Source organism: Anolis carolinensis, unplaced genomic scaffold, assembly GCF_035594765.1.
Source record: "Anolis carolinensis isolate JA03-04 unplaced genomic scaffold, rAnoCar3.1.pri scaffold_114, whole genome shotgun sequence".
In the NCBI taxonomy this organism is placed as follows: domain Eukaryota; kingdom Metazoa; phylum Chordata; class Lepidosauria; order Squamata; family Dactyloidae; genus Anolis; species Anolis carolinensis.
In genome coordinates this window covers 1-19,994 of record NW_026943923.1, presented here as the reverse complement: position 1 = coordinate 19,994, position 19,994 = coordinate 1, and the positions used below count along the sequence as shown (strand labels likewise).

Sequence of the window (19,994 nt, the reverse complement as noted above, 5' to 3'; positions counted from 1 at the left end):
GCTTCTACTTCCTTTAGTCTCTGGAGCCACATTTGGCCCTTTCTTCTGAATATTTATTGAAATCAAATAGTTTCATGCTCTTGTTCAACTGTTTATTATTATTTTATTCCCTTCTTAGCCTGTTTTAATAAACCAAGACCTAGAAATCTTTTCAAGAAAAGCAGAAGAGATTAGGGCTTGCTGACACTATTTATTGCTATAGCAAAGATAGATAACTCTGTGATTTAACAAAGAAAAATGTTGCTTTTGTGTGATTAGGTGACTGAATACTTCTTGGAAGATTATTTGTTTAATGCTGCAATTTCTCAACTGATGAGTCTCAGTAATGCATTGTCAGTAAGTATACTTACAGTAAAACATTTTAAAGCTCTATGCATGCACAAGAAAGCCAGCAGGAAAGTGTATTTATCATGGAATGCGCTGTGACTTCTGCAAGATTTAGAATGTGCTTTTTTGTGAAATAATTGTACTCAGTTGCAGTTACCATTGATTTGAGAATCCGATATCAATCTTTGCACAATTGGAATTAATCTTGTTTTAATTACTATATTAATACAATAGAATGTTGAATATAAATAATCTCTGTTAACATCATAAACAGGATTAGGATGTAATATGTTAAAAAAAAGTCAGATAATGACCTAATTTTGGACTTAATTTGTCTGTTTGCCTGTTGAATATAATTGAGCATTAATTGTAGTGCTTCAAGGCAGTTACTAAATGAAATTTTATCAGTATTATTATTGTGATTTATACATGTTGAAAGAATATATAGAAACTACAGGTGTCTTTGGGGACAGTGTAATGGCAACTTTTTAACTTGCAGGACTGCTGCTCACATCCTTAGCAAACTGTTTAGTATAGAATAAAACCTAAGTGTATATTGGGAGCATGGTGAAACAAATGTTCACCAGCATTTCAGAATATCCATTTTTACTCTTGTCTGAAACCAGGAAGTATGCAAATTAAAATTAGAACAAACCGAAAGAGTTTCACTTCATTAAAAATGAAGCTTTTTCTTATTTCTCTTTAAAAAATACTTTTCCTATCAACAATTGCAGAGGGAATCACTGATAATAGATGTTTCATGATGAGTGCTGCCAGTGACTCATTTTCAGATGTTTTTTAAATGGGAGCAGAGCACATTGGTTTGATTTCTGGCAAAGCCCTTAACCTGCAAATAAAACTTTGCTTCTCATGCGGGGAGATATAAGTGCAGTAAATGCTTATCTGTCTTCTTTTTATTGTCTGCCACCTCCATGCCTTCTTTTGAGTTAACATTTTGGGAACATTGCATTTTCCAAGTTTGTAGAACAGCAACATGTAGGTCTGTAAATGATGTTGGACTAGAGACTGACCAAAGATGAGCTGCTTTTAGCAATTGTGTAAAATGCAGCATCAGGAGTTTCACAGTCATTTGAATGAATATTGTTTGTTTTATTTCTGAATGACCAAAGAATCTGTCCTTTCCAGCCATTTTTAACACTTTAAAATTAGCTTTTTCTTGGCCTGAAAATTGCTTACTCTGTGTTTATGTGTTAATGCACGTGCATATGCAGTTTGTAAGTCCTTGTAGAGTTACTTGTGGCACCCTCATCAATCTTTTACTCTTCTATGTTATTTAGAAGTTGCCTCTTTCCACAGCATTTAACACTTGACAACATACATCTAAACTATTTTGTTTTGTTTCCTCTTAATGCTGAACACCACTGGGTCTATTCATTGTGAGATGGTGTTCCCACCATTTTTAAATGATCATTTGTTCTTTGTTGGCTGCATCCTCTTTGGTGTACAAATACTTCATTGTAGCATAGCTATCCAGATGTTTTAAAGTCCCCAGAGGTGAAACTTTTCTCCTATAGGAATTCACTACAGTTGATCAAGTGGAGATGTGAAATCATGTTACTGTTACAGAAAAGAATATTGTGACTGTAATGCCGTTCTGGGAGAGCTAGGATAATGCTGTGGTCATAGCAGTAGGCTAGACTGGTGAGAGCCAGGTTCTGATCATCATGCAAAATCATTATGTTTTTTGCCTGACCTTGGGTGGTTACGCCTTTTTAGCTTCAGTTACATCACAGGGACTAAAATAGAATAGTGGGATACCACTTTGAGATACACTTTGAGGAAGGTCAGGATTTAAATGTACTATAGAATCAGCCCCCAACACCTAAATGTTTGTTCTGATATAAAAGTTAATTACCTTATACCACTGTCTAATCAGTCCCTCAGTTTTAAACCTTATGAAACTCTTCCAGACTCCATTCCTGTATCTTTTGCTAACTCAAAATCTTTATCTAGAACAGAGGTGAAATGCTGACAGAGTAACCAAGCAAAACACAAGCCTTGGCCAGGGTTATCCATCTTGTCTAGCTTATCTCTTTCATTTTTCAAAAGACTTATGACTTCAATTAGTATTGCAACAGTAAATTTGAGTTTGCAGTATGCTTTTCAGGCCCTAATCTAATAAAATTATCATCATGCACATTCTTGGGATTCTGTTCAGAATCCCAATAACTGGCTCGAGTCTCAAGGTTTTGCCAAGTGTTTAAGAAAAGTCCCCTGCACTACATCCTCTATAAGCAGTGCGAGTTTTGAACTTTTTAGCCCCATGTTTTTCTGATAGAAATGACCATCTTGTTGTATGGTTATATGCTTTGACGTCAACTCCAGCTTATGGTGACTCTATCCTAGGGTATTCTTGGCAACATTTATTCGGGGAAGATTGGCCATTGTCACTTTGATAGGCTGATAGAGTGAGTCTTGCCCAAGGTCAACCAATGAGTTTCTGAATCCTAATCTCCAAGAGTCCTAACCCAGTTATATTTAATAATCCTTTATTCTATTTTCTTCCTTTGTAGCAAGCGTCTCAAAGAGTTATTCTCCATAGTGCAGAATATGAGGATGCCCTCGCAACACTCTGTGTTATGCTTGCACCAATGGCACCACACATCAGTTCTGAGATCTGGAAAGGTAATTTCTAGAGTTTTATTTATTGTTACTACCATAGAGAAAAATATTAACAGAAATATTTTATAGATGCTTTGATCAGAACTGAGCATATTCAACTGATGACATAAAACATGTAGATCTCATTTAGCTCTCCAGATGTTTTTGGACTGCAACTCCCAGGATTCCTCACCTTGGTTATACTGACAAGGCCTCCTGAAAGCTACTGTCCAACAATATATGGAAGACCACCTAGTGTAAGAAGCAGATTCTCAATCATTGCATTTTCATGATCAGCATCTGTAATTGTTACAATGTATGTGTTTACAGTGTTCAATTAGATTGACAGCAATGACTCTTCATAACACAACACTGTTCATTTTTCATTACTTACTTATTTTAACACATCTATGTATTCTGGTTTGTCATATTAATTCAAACATTATATTCAGGAAGACTTAAAACTAATAGTAATGTGAGTCAAAAGAGTCCTGCTGTGGGAAACATTCCCCAATGAAAAGCCATTCTTTGTGGCAATAACTCTACAGACAACTTTGCTGTGGTCCTAGTAAGCAAGTTTCTTCCTGGTCTACTGATGTTTTTTTTTTTTTAAATCCACTGCAGAAGAAACAGTGAGAATGGCCACATATGGCATGAATGGTACTAGCATATGTCAGGTCTTTGGTTTGCAGACCTTTTGGTTTCCCACCATGCTTATTCTAGTGTAGAAATATGGTCCAATCACCATACTGTACTCAAGCTGGGCTCCCTCCAGTGAACCAGGCTGCCTGCCCAGATAAATGTTCTATTTCACTACGCTTGTATGATTATTAAAGTATTATACAGTGTATATGACCTTTTAAAAAAAAAGCAAAGGCAGTGTTCCAATTCTGTCGGCACATATTACATCCCAGTATTGACACGCCCCCAGCCTCTGATTGGGATGTCAATATGAGTCTCCGCCTCTTTTCTTATCTGATGCTGCTGAGGGGCGTTCCCTTCCCCCTGTGTAGCCACGCCCCCAGCCTCTGATTGGGATGTCAATATGAGTCTCCGCCTCTTTTCTTATCTGATGCTGCTGAGGGGCGTTCCCTTCCCCCTGTGTAGCCACGCCCCTCACCCTCTGATTGGGATGTCAATATGAGTCTCCGCCTCTTTTCTTATCTGATGCTGCTGAGGGGCGTTCCCTTCCCCCTGTGTAGCCACGCCCCCAGCCTCTGATTGGGATGTCAATATGAGTCTCCGCCTCTTTTCTTATCTGATGCTGCTGAGGGGCGTTCCCTTCCCCCTGTGTAGCCACGCCCCCAGCCTCTGATTGGGATGTCAATATGAGTCTCCGCCTCTTTTCTTATCTGATGCTGCTGAGGGGCGTTCCCTTCCCCCTGTGTAGCCACGCCCCCAGCCTCTGATTGGGATGTCAATATGAGTCTCCGCCTCTTTTCTTATCTGATGCTGCTGAGGGGCGTTCCCTTCCCCCTGTGTAGCCACGCCCCTCACCCTCTGATTGGGATGTCAATATGAGTCTCCGCCTCTTTTCTTATCTGATGCTGCTGAGGGGCGTTCCCTTCCCCCTGTGTAGCCACGCCCCCAGCCTCTGATTGGGATGTCAATATGAGTCTCCGCCTCTTTTCTTATCTGATGCTGCTGAGGGGCGTTCCCTTCCCCCTGTGTAGCCACGCCCCTCACCCTCTGATTGGGATGTCAATATGAGTCTCCGCCTCTTTTCTTATCTGATGCTGCTGAGGGGCGTTCCCTTCCCCCTGTGTAGCCACGCCCCCAGCCTCTGATTGGGATGTCAATATGAGTCTCCGCCTCTTTTCTTATCTGATGCTGCTGAGGGGCGTTCCCTTCCCCCTGTGTAGCCACGCCCCCAGCCTCTGATTGGGATGTCAATATGAGTCTCCGCCTCTTTTCTTATCTGATGCTGCTGAGGGGCGTTCCCTTCCCCCTGTGTAGCCACGCCCCCAGCCTCTGATTGGGATGTCAATATGAGTCTCCGCCTCTTTTCTTATCTGATGCTGCTGAGGGGCGTTCCCTTCCCCCTGTGTAGCCACGCCCCTCACCCTCTGATTGGGATGTCAATATGAGTCTCCGCCTCTTTTCTTATCTGATGCTGCTGAGGGGCGTTCCCTTCCCCCTGTGTAGCCACGCCCCCAGCCTCTGATTGGGATGTCAATATGAGTCTCCGCCTCTTTTCTTATCTGATGCTGCTGAGGGGCGTTCCCTTCCCCCTGTGTAGCCACGCCCCCAGCCTCTGATTGGGATGTCAATATGAGTCTCCGCCTCTTTTCTTATCTGATGCTGCTGAGGGGCGTTCCCTTCCCCCTGTGTAGCCACGCCCCTCACCCTCTGATTGGGACTTGCCTGAGATGCTCTGCCCCCTTTCCACTTGGAGTGGCCCCGCCCCTCGACTCTTATTGGGACGTTGCTGTGAGGCTCCGCCCCTTCTCTGTCTGATGCCGCTGACAAGTGCTCCCTTCCCCCTCTATGGCCCGCCCCTCGTCTCTGATTGGGAGGGAGCTATGAGTCCCCGCCTCCTTTCTCCTCTGATGCTGCTGAGGGGCGTTCCCTTCACCCTCTGTGACCACGCCCCTCGTGTCTGATTGGGCCATTTGAATCTTGGCGGGGCGGGGCCAAGGAGCAACGGCTGCCGCCATGTCTGCTTGGTCTCGGAGCCTCCGCTTCGGAGGGAGACAGACAGAAAGGGAAAGGCCCAAGCCAAGCCGCTCTGCTGAGGAGAATGCCGCCGCAGGTAAGTGCGAGGGCGCCCCAGAGCATGTGCAGAGCGCCTGTATGGCTCCCATTGGTTTCCTGGGGAGGATGGGCGTCAGAGTCCTGACCTGCCTGGATCTCTTCCTTCCCCAGCGGAGCGGAGGCGGCAGCTGGACGAGTTCCTGGCCCAGAAAGGGAGGCCCAGGCCGGCGGGTGGCAGGTGAGGAATATATTAATATATAATATAACTAGCTGTGCCCGGCCACGCGTTGCTGTGGCTGAGTCTGGTGGTGTTGGTCAGTTTACATTACGTTGTATTTATGCTGTGACCTCCACCCTTCTTTATACTCACATTAGTAGTAGTATTTGATGTCTGTTACCTTCTTCAATTTTTGTGTTGATTGATAATTGCTTGAGACCCCTGTTGTCTTTGGTTTGTTGTTAATCGTGATGTCTGATTCTGCTGAGTGCGGTTACATCTTATTGTGGTACAATAGTCTTTTTTTTTGCCTGTGTAGGTGTTTATTATTGTTGTTGCTGTAGTGGTCATGAAGGCTGGATAAGTTAGATGCTACTGTATTCGTTTTTGGAGGCCCAGTGTAGCACTGATTGGCTTCTCAGCCTCAGTGCCTGACTGCTTCTTGCCTGTGATGGTGTAGATTCTTATTGTTGTTGTTGTCATTGTTATTATTGTAATTGTTTTTTTGGAGGCCAAGTGTGAATGTAGTGATTGGGGAGGTGGATGAGTTGTGTTGTCAAATTTTGTATTTGTTATAGTCACGATGCGTTGTTGTGAGTTTTGTGGGTCCAGATTGTGGTTTTGTGGTGTAGTTGTGTTGTTACAACCGGGAGGCAAGGCTTTTGTGTTGTGTTGTCAAGTTTTATATTTCTGGGGTGTTTAGTTGTGTGCCAAGTTTCGTATTTCTGGGGTGTTTAGTTGTGTTGTTATAGTCACGATGCGTTGTTGTGAGTTTTATGGGTCCGGATTGTGGTTTTGTGGTGTGGTTGTGTTGTTACAACCTGGAGGGAAGGCTTTTGTGTTGTGTTGCCAAGTTTCGTATTTCTGGGGCGTTTAGTTGTGTTGTTATAGTCACAATGCGTTGTTGTGAGTTTTGTGGGTCCTGTGTGGTTTTGTGGTGTGGTTGTGTTGTTACAACTGGGAGGCAAGGCATTTGCATTGTGTTGCCAAGTTTTGTATTTCTGGGGCGTTTAGTTGTGTTGTTATCGCATGATGCGTTGTTGTGAGTTTTGTGGGTCCGGATTGTGGTTTTGTGGTGTGGTTGTGTTGTTGTAACCTGGAGGCAAGCCTTTTGCATTGTGTTGCCAAATTTTGTATTTCTGGGATGTTTAGTTTTGTTGTTATAGTCACTGCGCAAACAACTTTATCATTTTATATATATAGATATATTATGATACGATATAGTACAGTCTCTTATATAATGCTAATAGTGCAATATACTAGGAGTGTATTAAATACATTGTGGTATCATAATATAGCACAATATAATAACATATTATAGATTACATGTAAAACTACTAATATAATAATATATAATACTCGTATTATACTATACTAATATTATAATATATTGGATATACATATAATATAGATAATATGATGTAATACAATGTAATACACTATTATAATTGTATATTTATATTACATTACTATTACTAATAATATTGCAATATAGTCATATAGTACAATATAATAATATGTAATGTTTATATAGTGCTTATATTGTGCTACACTAATAATATATTTTATGTACATATAACTTATAAGCCGCCCTGAGTCCCCTTCAGGGTGAGAAGAGCAGGATATAAATGTTAATAATAATAATAATAATAATAATAATAATAATAATAATAATAATATGGTGCAATGCTAATAATATAATACATTGTATAGACATATGATATCAATAATTTCTTTTTTCTTTTTTATTTATTAGCAACATTTATATCCCGCCCTGCTCACCCTGAAGGGGACTCAAGGCAGCTTACAAGTTATATGTACATACAATATATTATATTATTAGCATAGCACATTATAAACATTCTATATTACTATATTTTACTACAGTAGAGTCTCACTTATCCAAGCTAAACGGGCCGGCAGAACCTTGGATAAGCAAATATCTTGGATAATAAGGAGGAATTAAGGAAAAGCCTATTAAACATCAAATTAGGTTATGATTTTACAAATTAAGCACCAAAACATCATATTATACAACAAATTTGACAGAAAAAGCAGTTCAATACACAGTAAAGTTATGTAGTAATTACTGTATTTATGAATTTAGCACCAAAATATCACAATGTATTGAAAACTGACTACAAAAATGCTCTGGATAATCCAGAACGTTGGATAAGCGAGTGTTGGATAAGTGAGACTCTACTGTATTATGATATGATATACAGTAGTACAGTATCTTATATGACGCTAATAGTATAATATACTAGGAGTGTATTAAATATATTGTGGTATCATAATACTATATCATTATACTGCAATATTATTAGTAATATTAAAAACATGTAATATATAATACACAATTATAATACTGTATTAATGTTATTATATGGTATTACATTATAATATTATTACAGTAGAGTCTGTAATACAGCAGAACCTTGGATAAGCGAATATCTTGTATAATAAGGAGAGATTAAGGAAAAGCTTATTAAATGTCAAATTACATGATTTTACAAATTAAGCACCAAAACATCATGTTTTACAACACATTGATAGTAAAAGCAGTTCAATACACAGTAAAGTTATGTAGTAATTACTGTATTTATGAATTGACTCCAAAAACTTTGGCTACTAACAAACTGACTACAAATAAAAGTAGAATTGCATAAAATGAATTTACAGTAACAACTTTGTTGGAAATTAAATCCATAAAGAGTTCAGTCCTTGCTGCCAAGAGAAACAGCTGTGGATCCAGGCGGGTGGCAGACTGTGTCGGATAATCCAGAGTGTTGGATAAGTGAGACTCTACTGTACATAACAAATAACTAGTAGAGGCTTGAAAAAGGTTGCTATTTTTAATGGGGTACCTGGATCTCAGAATCCTTTCTTCCCCCAAATAGGCCCTACTTGAAGGACAGGACCAATGGGCAGGCCTTGGCTCCCTCCAGACCGGACTCGGTAAGTGGACCCCAAGGAATGCTATTGTGGGTTTTTTTGGGGGGCGGGGTTCTTCCCTTATTTTGGGGACACCAGAGTCTGGAGGGAGGGAGACGAGGTTGTGTTCAGGCTCCTGAGCCGCATGGTTTCTCTGAAGGCTGGGTTGTTGTATGTTTTCCGGGCTGTCTGGTCATGTTCCAGAAGCATTCTCTCCTGACGTTTCACCCACATCTATGGCAGGCATCCTCAGAGGTTGTGAGGTATATGGAGAAACTAAGCAAGGAAGGTTTATATATCTCTGGGGGGGGGGGGGGGGAGAGAACTCTTGTCTGTTGGAGGCCAGTGTGAATGTTGTAATTAATCACCTCAAATTCGCATTAAATGGCCTTCCCAGCTTCACCTCCTGGCCTGGGGGAATCCTTTGTTCAGAGTCGTTAGCTGCCCCTGATTGATTCCTGTTTGGAATTCTTCTGTTTTCAGAGTGCTGCTCCTTAATATTTACTGTTCTGATTTTGGAGTTTTTTTTAATACCGGCAGCCAGATTGTGTTCATTTTCATGGTCTCCTCCTTTCTGTTGAAATTATCCACATGTTTGTGGTTTTCAGTGGCTTCTCTGTGTAGTCTGTAGCATGTGGACAACTTCAACAGAAAGGAGGAACCAGAAAGGAGGAAACCCACATCTATGGCAGGCATAGATACCTCACAACCTCTGAGGATGCCTGCCATCGATGTGGGTGAAACGTCAGGGTGGGAGAAAGAAAGAATTCTTGTCTCTTGGGAGCAAGTCAGAATATAAATGTACCGTGTTTCCCTGAAAATAAGACAGTGTCTTATATTAATTTTTGCTCCCAAAGATGTGCTAGGTCTTATTTTTAGGGGATGTCTTATTTTTCCATGAAGAAGAATTCACATTTATTGTTGAACAAAAAAATGAACATTTATTATATACTGTACAGTAGTTGTCATCACAAACCAGCATAACCAGACAAACTGTGAATCCTATCAAGAATTTCTTGTGACTACCATTATTTCCATGTACAACTGGTATGTACATTTATCAATCCTAAATGCTCTGGTGTTCTGTTTGGCAGGCGCTGGGCATGCTTCCAAACAAAAACATTGCTAGGTCTTACTTTCGGGGGAGGCCTTATATTTAGCAATTCAGCAAAATTTCTACTAGGTCTTATTTTTCGGGGATGTCTTATTTTCGGGGAAACAGGGTAGTAAATAAAATAAATAGTAAATATTTCAATTAGCCAGCTTGATTAGCATTGAATAGCCTTGCAGCTTCAAAGCCTGCCTGCTTCCTGCCTGTGTGAATACTTTGTTGGGAGGTGTTCGCTGGCACTGACTGTCTCTTGTCTCACAACCTCTGAGGATGTCTGCCATAAATGCAGGTGAAATGTTTGGAGGTAATGCTTCTGGAACATGGCCAGGCAGCCTGGAAAACTCACAGCAGCCCTGTGATCCCGGCCATGAAAGCCTTCGACAACACTCTTTGAAGGCTGTTCTTTCTTTCCAGGTGGCCAGGACGAAGCACAGGGAAGCCGCCCCAAGCAAACCCAAGGCGGCCCCCGTCAAGAAAGCGGTGCCCGGAGCGCCCCACCGCCCTGCGACAAAGGAGCCCCCAGCGGCTGGGTCCCGCTTTCCCCGGGAGCCCCCCTCCCAAACCCACCCTGAGAAGCCACTCAGGAATGACCACAACAAAGGAAAACAGAAGGCAGAGGATGGGAAAGAGAATGCCGTTGTTGGAGTGACCGCAGTCCGACCGACTCAAAAGAGGGCTGTTTCCAGACCGGCGTTTGGAAGCCATGCATCCAAGCAATCTGTACATTTGGGGAGTAAGGGGACATTCTCCCTGAACTCAGCAAATCCTAAAAAGAAGCACCAAACTCCCCCGCCAGGCAAGAAGCCCTCCGCCCATCCAAGGAGCCATTCGGCTGCACCCAAAAGCGGAGCCGAGAGGAAGCAAGGCAACTTCAGGCAACAGCCGAGGACCCCCAATGCAAAGCCTAGACCCCGGACCTCTGCCGTCCACACAGCTCCTGCCTCTGGGGGGCTCCGAAATGGCAGGAGAGAGCCCCCCAAACCCAAGCACCCGGATGTGGGCCCAGGCCAAGAGCTCAAGACCCCTTCTGCTCCCGACCGGAGGCAAGTGCGGCAAGTTGCCTTTGCAATTTAGCAACAATAACACTGTGTCACACACACATGGGCAAACTTAGGCCCTTCGGGTGTTTTGGACTTCAACTCCCACAATTCCTAACAGCCGGTAGGCTGTTAGGAATTGTGGGAGTTGAAGTCCAAAACACCAGGAGGGCCCAAGTATGCCCATACCTGATGTAACACAATTTTTGTTTTGTTTTGTCAAGCCTAAAAACATGTTTTAAATTGACGGTATATTTCCTGGTGTGCTGGAAACCACTCTAAGTCCCTTGAGATAGGGCGGTATATGAATAAATTATTATTATTATTATTATTGACAAAATGACATAGTATGACACAGCAAACAAGATAGATATGCTGGATTTTGTATCACAAAATCACAAGTCGAACGCTTCCCAAGCGTTTAGGACTGTGTGATCATTATTATTATTATTATTATACCATTATTATTATTATTATTATTATTATTATTATTATTATTGACACAATGACATAGTATGACACAGCAAACAAGATAGATATGCTGGATTTTGTATCACAAAATCACAAGTCGAACGCTTCCCAAGCGTTTAGGACTGTGTGATGTATTTTCGGATGATGCACTATTATTACTACTACTACTACTATTACTATTATTAATTATTATTCAACAATACAATATCTCATCTTTGCGCCTCAACCAATGCAACCTAGTTTGCAGCAGCCACAAAAACCATGGTGACTTGACCCATTCAACACAAAAGTGACGTTTCTAGAGTAGAACTGCTGGGCTGTGGCACAGCTGGCTAGTAACCAGCTGCAATAAATCACTACTAACCGAGAGGTCATGAGTTCGAATCCCGGGTCAGGTTAAGCCCCTGACCATTAAATAGCCCAGCTTGCTGTTGACCTATGCAGCCCCGAAAGACAGTTGCATCTGTCAATTAGGGAAATTTAGGTACACTTTATGCAGGAGGCTAATTTAACTAATTTACAACATCATAAAACTGCCAGCAAAACACGAGGAAAGGAATGAGGAAGTACAGCCACTAGTGGATGGTGAAGCAACAGCTCCCCCTGTGGCCGGAATCGTGAAGCTGGAAAAATGTTAAAAATGCCTCTGAGTCTGTCTAATGTATGTTGTTTGTCTGTTGGCATTGAATGTTTGCCATATATGTGTTCATTGTAATCCGCCCTGAGTCCCCTTCGGGGTGAGAAAGAAGGGCGGAATATAAATACTGTAAATAAATAATAAATAAATTAAACAGGAAATATCACTTTCAAACCTGGAGCAGAAAAAAATTCAAAGTTTGTTACATAGTGCAATCAGTGTACTGAGGGAGCGAGATGGGAAGGTGCAACCAGGTAGAGCTTGAAATGGGAACCCAAGAGGCTTATATTCACCCGTGAGGCTTCCCTGGGGTGGGATCGGGGCCTCCCGTGAGCCCTTGTCTCCTCAGGAGCAAGGCAGGGGTCCTTCTCGTAGTGACGGTACACCTTCTTCTGCCTCCTTAGGAAGCTGCTGGAGGACTGGGTGGCGTCCCGAGGAAGGACCTACAAGAGGCCCCCCATGCGCCCCGCTGCCCCGAAGCCTCCGAAGGCAAAGTCCAGCCTGAACCTCGCCTTCTGGGGCTCCTTGGAGGAGGAGGAGGAGAAAGAGGAAGCGGAGAAGGAGGAGCAGCACCTGGCCAACGAGATCACACACACCTTGGCAGAGTGCCGGAAGCTGGCCGAAGAGGTAGGTGACCGGAGTGGGGGGCTTCCCCGGTTCAGGCCCAGACTATTTAAAAAATGGCATCTCCACATACAAACCAGCACAAGCACTGCGGTCTGCAGAGGAGGCCGTGCTCTCGGTCCCACCACCATCCTAAGCTCAAACTAAAAACGTCCCCTTTTTCCTCTCCTTTAAAAAGCTTTTAAAAAAACCATTTATGCAGTTTAGCTTACGGAGAGGAAGACTAGTACACCTCTATATATATATCCTCGTCTAGATATTGTACACCTACCTCAACCCATACGAAGCCGTCATATACTTTATAATATATGCACTTAGAATCATAGAATAGTAGAGTTAGAAGAGACCTCATGGGCCATCCAGTCCAACCCCCTGCCAAGAAGCAGGAAATCGCATTCAAAGCACCCCCGACAGATGGCCATTCCACTCTTTACATTCCACTCTATCTCCCCGAGGGGATTCGGGGAGGATTACAGAACACATATATGCTATACTACGGGCCGGCAGAACGTTGGATAAGCGAATATGTTGGATAATAAGGAGAGATTAAGGAAAAGCCTATTAAACATTAAATTAGGTTATGATTTTACAAATTAAGCCCCAAAACATCATGTTATACAACAAATTTGACAGAAAATGTAGTTCAATACACAGCAATGTTATGTAGGAAATACTGTATTTACAAATTTGGCACCAAAATATCACGATGTATTGAAGACATTGACTACAAAAATGCATTGGATAATCCAGAACGTTGGATAAGCGAGTGTTGGATAAGTGAGACTCTATTGTAATATTATAATGTAATACAAAATAATATTTATACAGTATTATAATGGTATATTTATATTACATGCAATATTACGAATAATATTACAATATAGTGGTATAGTACAATATAGTATATAGCCGGGCTGTGATGCAGGCTGTTGAGCAACCAGCTGCAACAAATCACTCTGACCAAGAGGCCATGAGTTCGAGGCCAACTCGGAGCCCCGTGTTTGTCTCTGTCTTTGTTCTATGTTAAGGCATTGAATGTTTGCCTTATATGTGTAATGTGATCCTCCGTGAGTCCCCTTCGGGGTGAGAAGGGCGGAATATAAATACTGTAAATAAATAAAATAAATCAATCTATATATATAAAAGAGTGATGGCATCAGGGCAGCGGACAAAACAACAAAACTACAGGCCACCCAACCTCGAAATTTGACAACACAACCCATCATTCACGGCTCTAAGTTGATACAACAAAAAGAAAAGAAAAATAAAGTCCTAATTACAGGGAGAGGAATAATAGTTTTTATCCAATTGCTGCCAGTTAGAAGGCTAAGCTCCGCCCACTTGGTCTCCTAGCAACCTACTCAGCCCAGGGGACAGGCACAGTTAGTCCTCACTTAGGCCTCTTCCACAGATTATCAGATTTTAACTGGATTATATGGCAGTGTAGACTCAAGGCCCTTCCACACAGCTATATAACCCATTTAGAATCTTATATTATCTGCTTTGAACTGGATTATCTTGACTCCACACTGCCATATAATCCACTTCAGTGTGCATACTAAACATAAAGACTACCATACAACAGACATTCAATACTACCACTACCTCAACAATTTCTCACCAACACCACCAGACAATGCCACAGCAACGCGTGGCCGGGCAAAGCTAGTAGTAATATATATTGCTTATATTGTGCTATACGAATAATATAATATACTGTATGTACATATGACTTGTGAGCCGCCCTGAGTCCCCTTCGGGGTGAGAAGGGCGGGATATAAATGTCACTAATAAATAATATATAAATAAATGGCAAACATTTACTGCTGTTATACAGTTAGCAAGGACAGACAATACATAAACAGAAGTGAAGGCAGTTCCCATTTTTTCCATTTCTGGCACCTGGGGGAACCCTGTGGGCACCTATTCAAGACCCCTTATCTCCTTGTGCCCATTCCCTGATTCCTTCCGTCCTCCTTCTCTCCGTCTTCAGGGCCTTCCTGAAGAGCAGATCCTCGCAGCGCTGACCCGCATCCCGCAAGTGGAGAGGTTTGCCCAGTTCTGGGTCTGCAAAGCCACGCTAGAGGCGCAGAGGGGCTCCTTGGACGTGGCAGGGCTCTACGAAGCCGCCCTCTCCGCTGGGGCCACGGTGAGTGGAGGCCTCGGGGCTCAAAAAGCAGTCAGAGAGCAGCAGCAGCAGCAACATATACCAGTTTGACAGAGCAATAGCAAAGCAGCAGAGCAAACGAGCTTCAGCAACTCACGGAGCAGAGTCAAGCTTAAGCTTTATTGAAAAGAACTACTGTACATTTCTGTCTAAGAAATATATACCATATATATGGTGGCACAGTGTGTTAAAGCACTGAGCTGCTGGACTTGCCGACCGAAAGGTTGCAGGTTCAAATCCTGGGAGCGGAATGAGCGCCCGCTGTTAGCCCCAGCTCCTGCCAACCTAGCAATTCGAAAACATGCAAATGTGAGTAGATAAATAGGTACTGCTCCGTCGGGAAGGTAACGGCGCTCCATGCAGTCATGCCTATGGCCACATGACCTTGGAGTTGTCTATGGACAATGCCGGCTCTTCGGTTTAGAAATGGAGATGAGCACCAACCCCCAGAGTATGAGTAGATCAATAGGTACCGCTCTGGCGGGAAGGTAACGGTGTTCCATGCAGTCATGCCAATGGCCACATGACCTTGGAGGTGTCTACGGACAACGCCGGCTCTTTGGCGTAGAAATGGAGATGAGCACCAACCCCCAGAGTGTGAGTAGATCAATAGGTACCGCTCCGGTGGGAAGGTAACACTGGCGCTCCATGCAGTCATGCCAGCCACATGACCTTGGAGGTGTCTACGGACAACGCCGGCTCTTCGGCTTAGAAATGGAGATGAGCACCAACCCCAAGAATCGGTCACGACTGGACTTAACGTCAGGGAAAACCTTTACCTTTTATACTCGAGTATAAGCCAAGGCACCTAATTTTACAACAAAAAAACTGGGAAAACATTGACTCCAGTATAAGCCGAGATACCAATAAAATTACATTAATTGAGGCCTCAGTAATTTAAATGTTTTTGGATCTTTACATCAAACTGTAATTTAAGATAATGTAAATGTGCTTATGTATCCTTTTAATAATAATAGAGTGAAATAATAAATGTAACAATACCAATAATAATAGAGAAAAATAATTAATATACCATATATACTTGAGTATAAGCTGACCTGAATATAAGCCCACCAGGACCCTCACCCGAGCATAAGCCGAGGAAGGTTTTTTTCAGTCCTAAAAAAGGGCTGAAAAACTAGGCTTATACTCAAGTATATACAGTAGCTCTCTAGGTTGATGTGGGTTTTCTGGGCTGTCTGGCCATGTTCCAGAAGCATTCTCTCCTGACGTTTCACCCACATCAATGGCAGGCATCCTCAGAGGTTGTGAGGTCTGTTGGAAACTAGGCAAGTGGGGTTTATATATCCAGGGTGGGAGAAAGAATTCTTGTCTATTGGATACAAATATGAATGTTGCAACTGGCCCCCTTGATTAGCATTGAATAGCATTGCAGCTTCAATGCCTGGCTGCTTTCTGCCTGAGGGAATTGTTTCCTGTCTGGAATTCCCCTGTTTTCTGAGTGTTGTTCTTTATTTTAGAGTTTTTTTGTAAACGCTGCAAAGCCAATCAATTGTAATGTAGCAAAATGGTGAGGATGAACCCAGCCGCAGCTGCACCCGCATCCACACCTGCCCAACCTGTAGCTACGAAGGAGTAGTTTCTCATTCTTCCTCTTGTTGCAGCCGCTGCAGGAGCTGCGAGATGCTGTCACGGGTATTTTGAAGAATGTCAAGGCACCGTCCAGGGGTGAGCGTGCCATGGGATCCCTTTGCACGAGAGACCCGGAGCCTGTGAGCCCTTCTGGAGTGTGTTTCCCTTCGACCCCTGCAGCCAGCCCTGTTCCAGAGGAAGATGTGGACCCTCCCCAGACTCCTCAGCAAAGCCCACCGTGGGCTAAGCCCTGCTCGGCCATCAAGCTCCAGATCCTTTCCCTGCCCAGGTGAGACCCCCATACACACAGACCTTGCCCTTTGCTCCCCTCTTTCCCCAATGAGAAGCCATCTCCCCACTCAGTGCCCTTGGCTGCCTTCCTGACTGGCCACCTATGTTGGCTGAGTAGGCCTATTAACAAAAGACCCTTCCCATAAACGTACAGCAGAGTAACTTATTAACTGCAGCATCACCCAGCACCAGTAGCCAAAAGTGATAGAAAGAACAAAAACACAGACCAATGTTATCTCGTGCTTTGGAGACTTTTTGTTATAGCAAAATTATATAGTTGCAGTAATTACAAAAACAAGATTTCCACAACACAAAGTTCTTTATACAGTAGAGTCTCACTTATCCAACATTCACTTATCCAACGTTCTGGATTATCCAAGGCAATTTTGTAGTCAATGTTTTCAATACATCATGATATTTTGGTGCTACATTTGTAAATACAGTAATTACTACATAGCATTACTGCATATTGAACTACTTTTTCTGTCAAATTCGTTGTATAACATGATGTTTGGGTGCTTAATCTGTAAAATCATAACCTAATTTGGTGTTTAATAGGCTTCTCCTTAACCTCTCCTTATTATCCAACATATTCGCTTATTCAGCGTTCTGCCGACCCGTTATGTTGAATACTTGAGACTCTACTGTACTTCCTTGCTTCCACGCTGGGCTTCTTTCTCATGCAAATAAAACAGTTTCGCTTTCACAGAGCCTCCTCTCACACCAAACTTACACAGGAGCTTCACACATGAGGAACTTCAACCTGGGGCTTTTTTCACCGAAGCTTCACGCTGAGGCCTACCTCACACTGAGGCATTCTCTCACACACTTGAGTTCTACCTCATACTCCTCAGGACGACACTAGCTTTTTTAACCCTTTCAGTGCTTGACTCACATTTTTGTAATTAAAAATATCTAGTTAATATTTAATATTTCTGACAACCGGAGGGAGGGAGAGAGAGAGAGAGGAAAGAAGAAAGGAGTGTGTGAGAGAGAAAGGAAGGGATGGACTTCTCCGCTCTCTGCCTTCCAGGTCCAGCAAGCGAAGCCCTTGGCCAGAGGTGAGACTCCTGACCCCCGTGCGACGGTCCCTGCGCATTGAAGGCGCCACCGCTTCCTACCCACAGATGCTGAGGGACCACGACCCTGTCGTCTCCTCCCTGGAGGAAATCGTGGCCGCAGACCACGGGAGCCAATTCCTCTTCCGCAGCAACACAGCTCTGCCCAGAGCGGTGAGAGTGGCCGACTTTGTGACTGGACGGGCCACCTGTGGGCACAATGCCACCCCGGCCACGACGAAAGCATCATTGCCACGTTGAGGAGTGTTCACACCACCTCCTTTCCTCCCAGCCTCCTTCTTTCTCTTTCTTTGTAAACAAGACTGGACCCACAGCATTGTTCTCTGAAGCCCTTTTGGAAACATGTCCGTCTTTATTCTTCAATCCATCAATCGGTGTGTTGTCAAAAACTTTCATGGCCAGAATCCCTGGGTTGCTGTGAGTTTTCCGTGCTGTCTGGCCATGTTCCAGAAGCATTGTCTCCCGACGTATCGCCCACATCAGCAACCCAATCAATCAGCCTTTATTACAAGGAGGAAAAGTGCACAGCAGATTCCTAAACTGATGAGGCCCACTTAAGAACAGGATGAGTTCAATGCTAAATGCATACAAACAAGGAAAAAACACTGCAAATCTATACAAGGCAAGTTTCAGCCTGGGTTTAATACAGGAAGTTGTCTTATCCCGGCTACTTCAGAGAGAAACTTTGCAACAACCAGGGCCACATGGTGGAAACTATCACTAGTACAAACCTCACATGAAATTGGGCTGATCAAATCAGGGGGTATTATGAAATTGTGGTGTTACGTTGGCCGTTTACTGCTACATTTTGTTTCTGCACTTTGTGTATTTTGCATGTTGTATCTTGAGTGCTCTGTGAGCCGCCCTGAATCCCTCTGGGAGATGGTGGCAAGGTACAAATAAAATATTATTATTATTACAGTAGAGTTCCGCTCATCAGATACACCGTATTATCCAACCAGGGCCGGCCCAAAGTAATTTTCAAGTGTAGGCGAACCGAATTTTGGCGCCCGCCCCCCAAAACCAATCACTGAAAAATGAGTGTTGGATAAGCGGAAATGTTGGATAATAAGGAGGGATTAAGGAAAAGCCTAAATAAAGAACAACACTCTGAAAACAGGGGAATTCCAGACAGGAAGCAATCAGGGCCAGCTAACACCACCCAACCAAGGATGCCTCCAGGGAGGAAGCAGCCAGATTTGGGATCTGCAAGGCCATTAAATGCTAATCAAGCTGGCCAATTGCAACATTCACACTAGCCTCAAACAGACAAGAGCTCTTTCTCCCACCCTGGACTTTCCACAGATATATAAATCCCACTTCCCTAGCTTCCAACAGACCTCACAACCTCTGAGGATGCCTGCTATAGGTGTGGGCCTGGCCACAGGCCCCGAAGGCGAGCGGGCCCAGACCAAAGCCAAGAGGAGGCATGCCCAGGTGCCATTTTTGCCATTTTGCATGCCCAGGTGCCATTTTTGCCATTTTGCCTTTGCCATTTTCACTTGCTCGCTCACCAGGCCGAGTCTGGGACCCCCTGCCATAAAATTATTTTTGTCGCTACTTCATAATTGTTTTGCTACTGTTGTGAATCGTAATGTAAATATTTGATATGCAGGATGTATTTTCATTCACTGGACCAAATACTTGATACGCCCACATTTGAATACTGGTGGGGTTGGGAGGGGGGGGGGTTGATTTTGTCATTTGGGAGATGTAGTTGCTGGGATTTATAGTTCACCTACAATCAAAGAACACTCTGAAAACACTGGCCATGATCCAATATTTAAGGGCCCATCCGCAAGCTCTTGTTGACAGGGGGGTTTCTCGAATTCTTAACAGCAAGAGAGAGGATGGCAGAAATCTTTATTCTTGCTTCTTTGCAGGGCAGGTTTCCTCGGAAGCAAATACAATGTGAGGCAGGCCTTGGGGAGGAAGGGCCGAGTGCGGGAACAGAGCGAGGGGAGCTTCGCCCTCGGGGCAGCCTCTAGGAAGACATTTGGGGAAGGGGAGTTTTCCTGCAGCCCCTTGCCTTTCCGCCACCACCTCCTCCCTCTCTGCGAAGCCCACGTCTCCATCATCTCAGGCATGTTATTGACAGGATAATTGTTGGGAGGGGAGGTTCAATTCTCTTGCTCTTCACAGTGGTTGGCCTCTTGGGAAACACTTTGGAGATCCTGCCGGAGGAAGAAA

At 43.5% G+C, this 19,994-nt stretch overlaps 1 protein-coding gene across 3 annotated transcripts; it reads left to right on the top strand.

Annotated features, from left to right (window-relative positions):
• The first annotated feature begins 198 nt into the window (after positions 1 to 198).
• Positions 199 to 18,723, top strand: LOC134295232 (cytoskeleton-associated protein 2-like). Of its 3 annotated transcripts, none has more exons than XM_062967096.1 (9): positions 199 to 336; positions 2,862 to 2,973; positions 5,815 to 5,881; positions 8,761 to 8,818; positions 10,320 to 10,948; positions 12,455 to 12,677; positions 14,668 to 14,823; positions 16,467 to 16,723; positions 17,759 to 18,723. In XM_062967096.1, the coding sequence occupies exons 1-9, from the start codon at positions 313 to 315 to the stop codon at positions 18,042 to 18,044; spliced, it is 1,812 nt and encodes a 603-aa protein (XP_062823166.1). In that variant the 5' UTR covers positions 199 to 312; the 3' UTR covers positions 18,045 to 18,723. The 3 variants fall into 3 exon arrangements, with proteins under 3 accessions (XP_062823166.1, XP_062823167.1, XP_062823168.1); XM_062967097.1 differs by having other exon boundaries at positions 10,320 to 10,952; positions 12,459 to 12,677; XM_062967098.1 differs by lacking the exons at positions 199 to 336; positions 2,862 to 2,973 and adding an exon at positions 2,980 to 5,701.
• Positions 18,724 to 19,994: the final 1,271 nt, after the last annotated feature.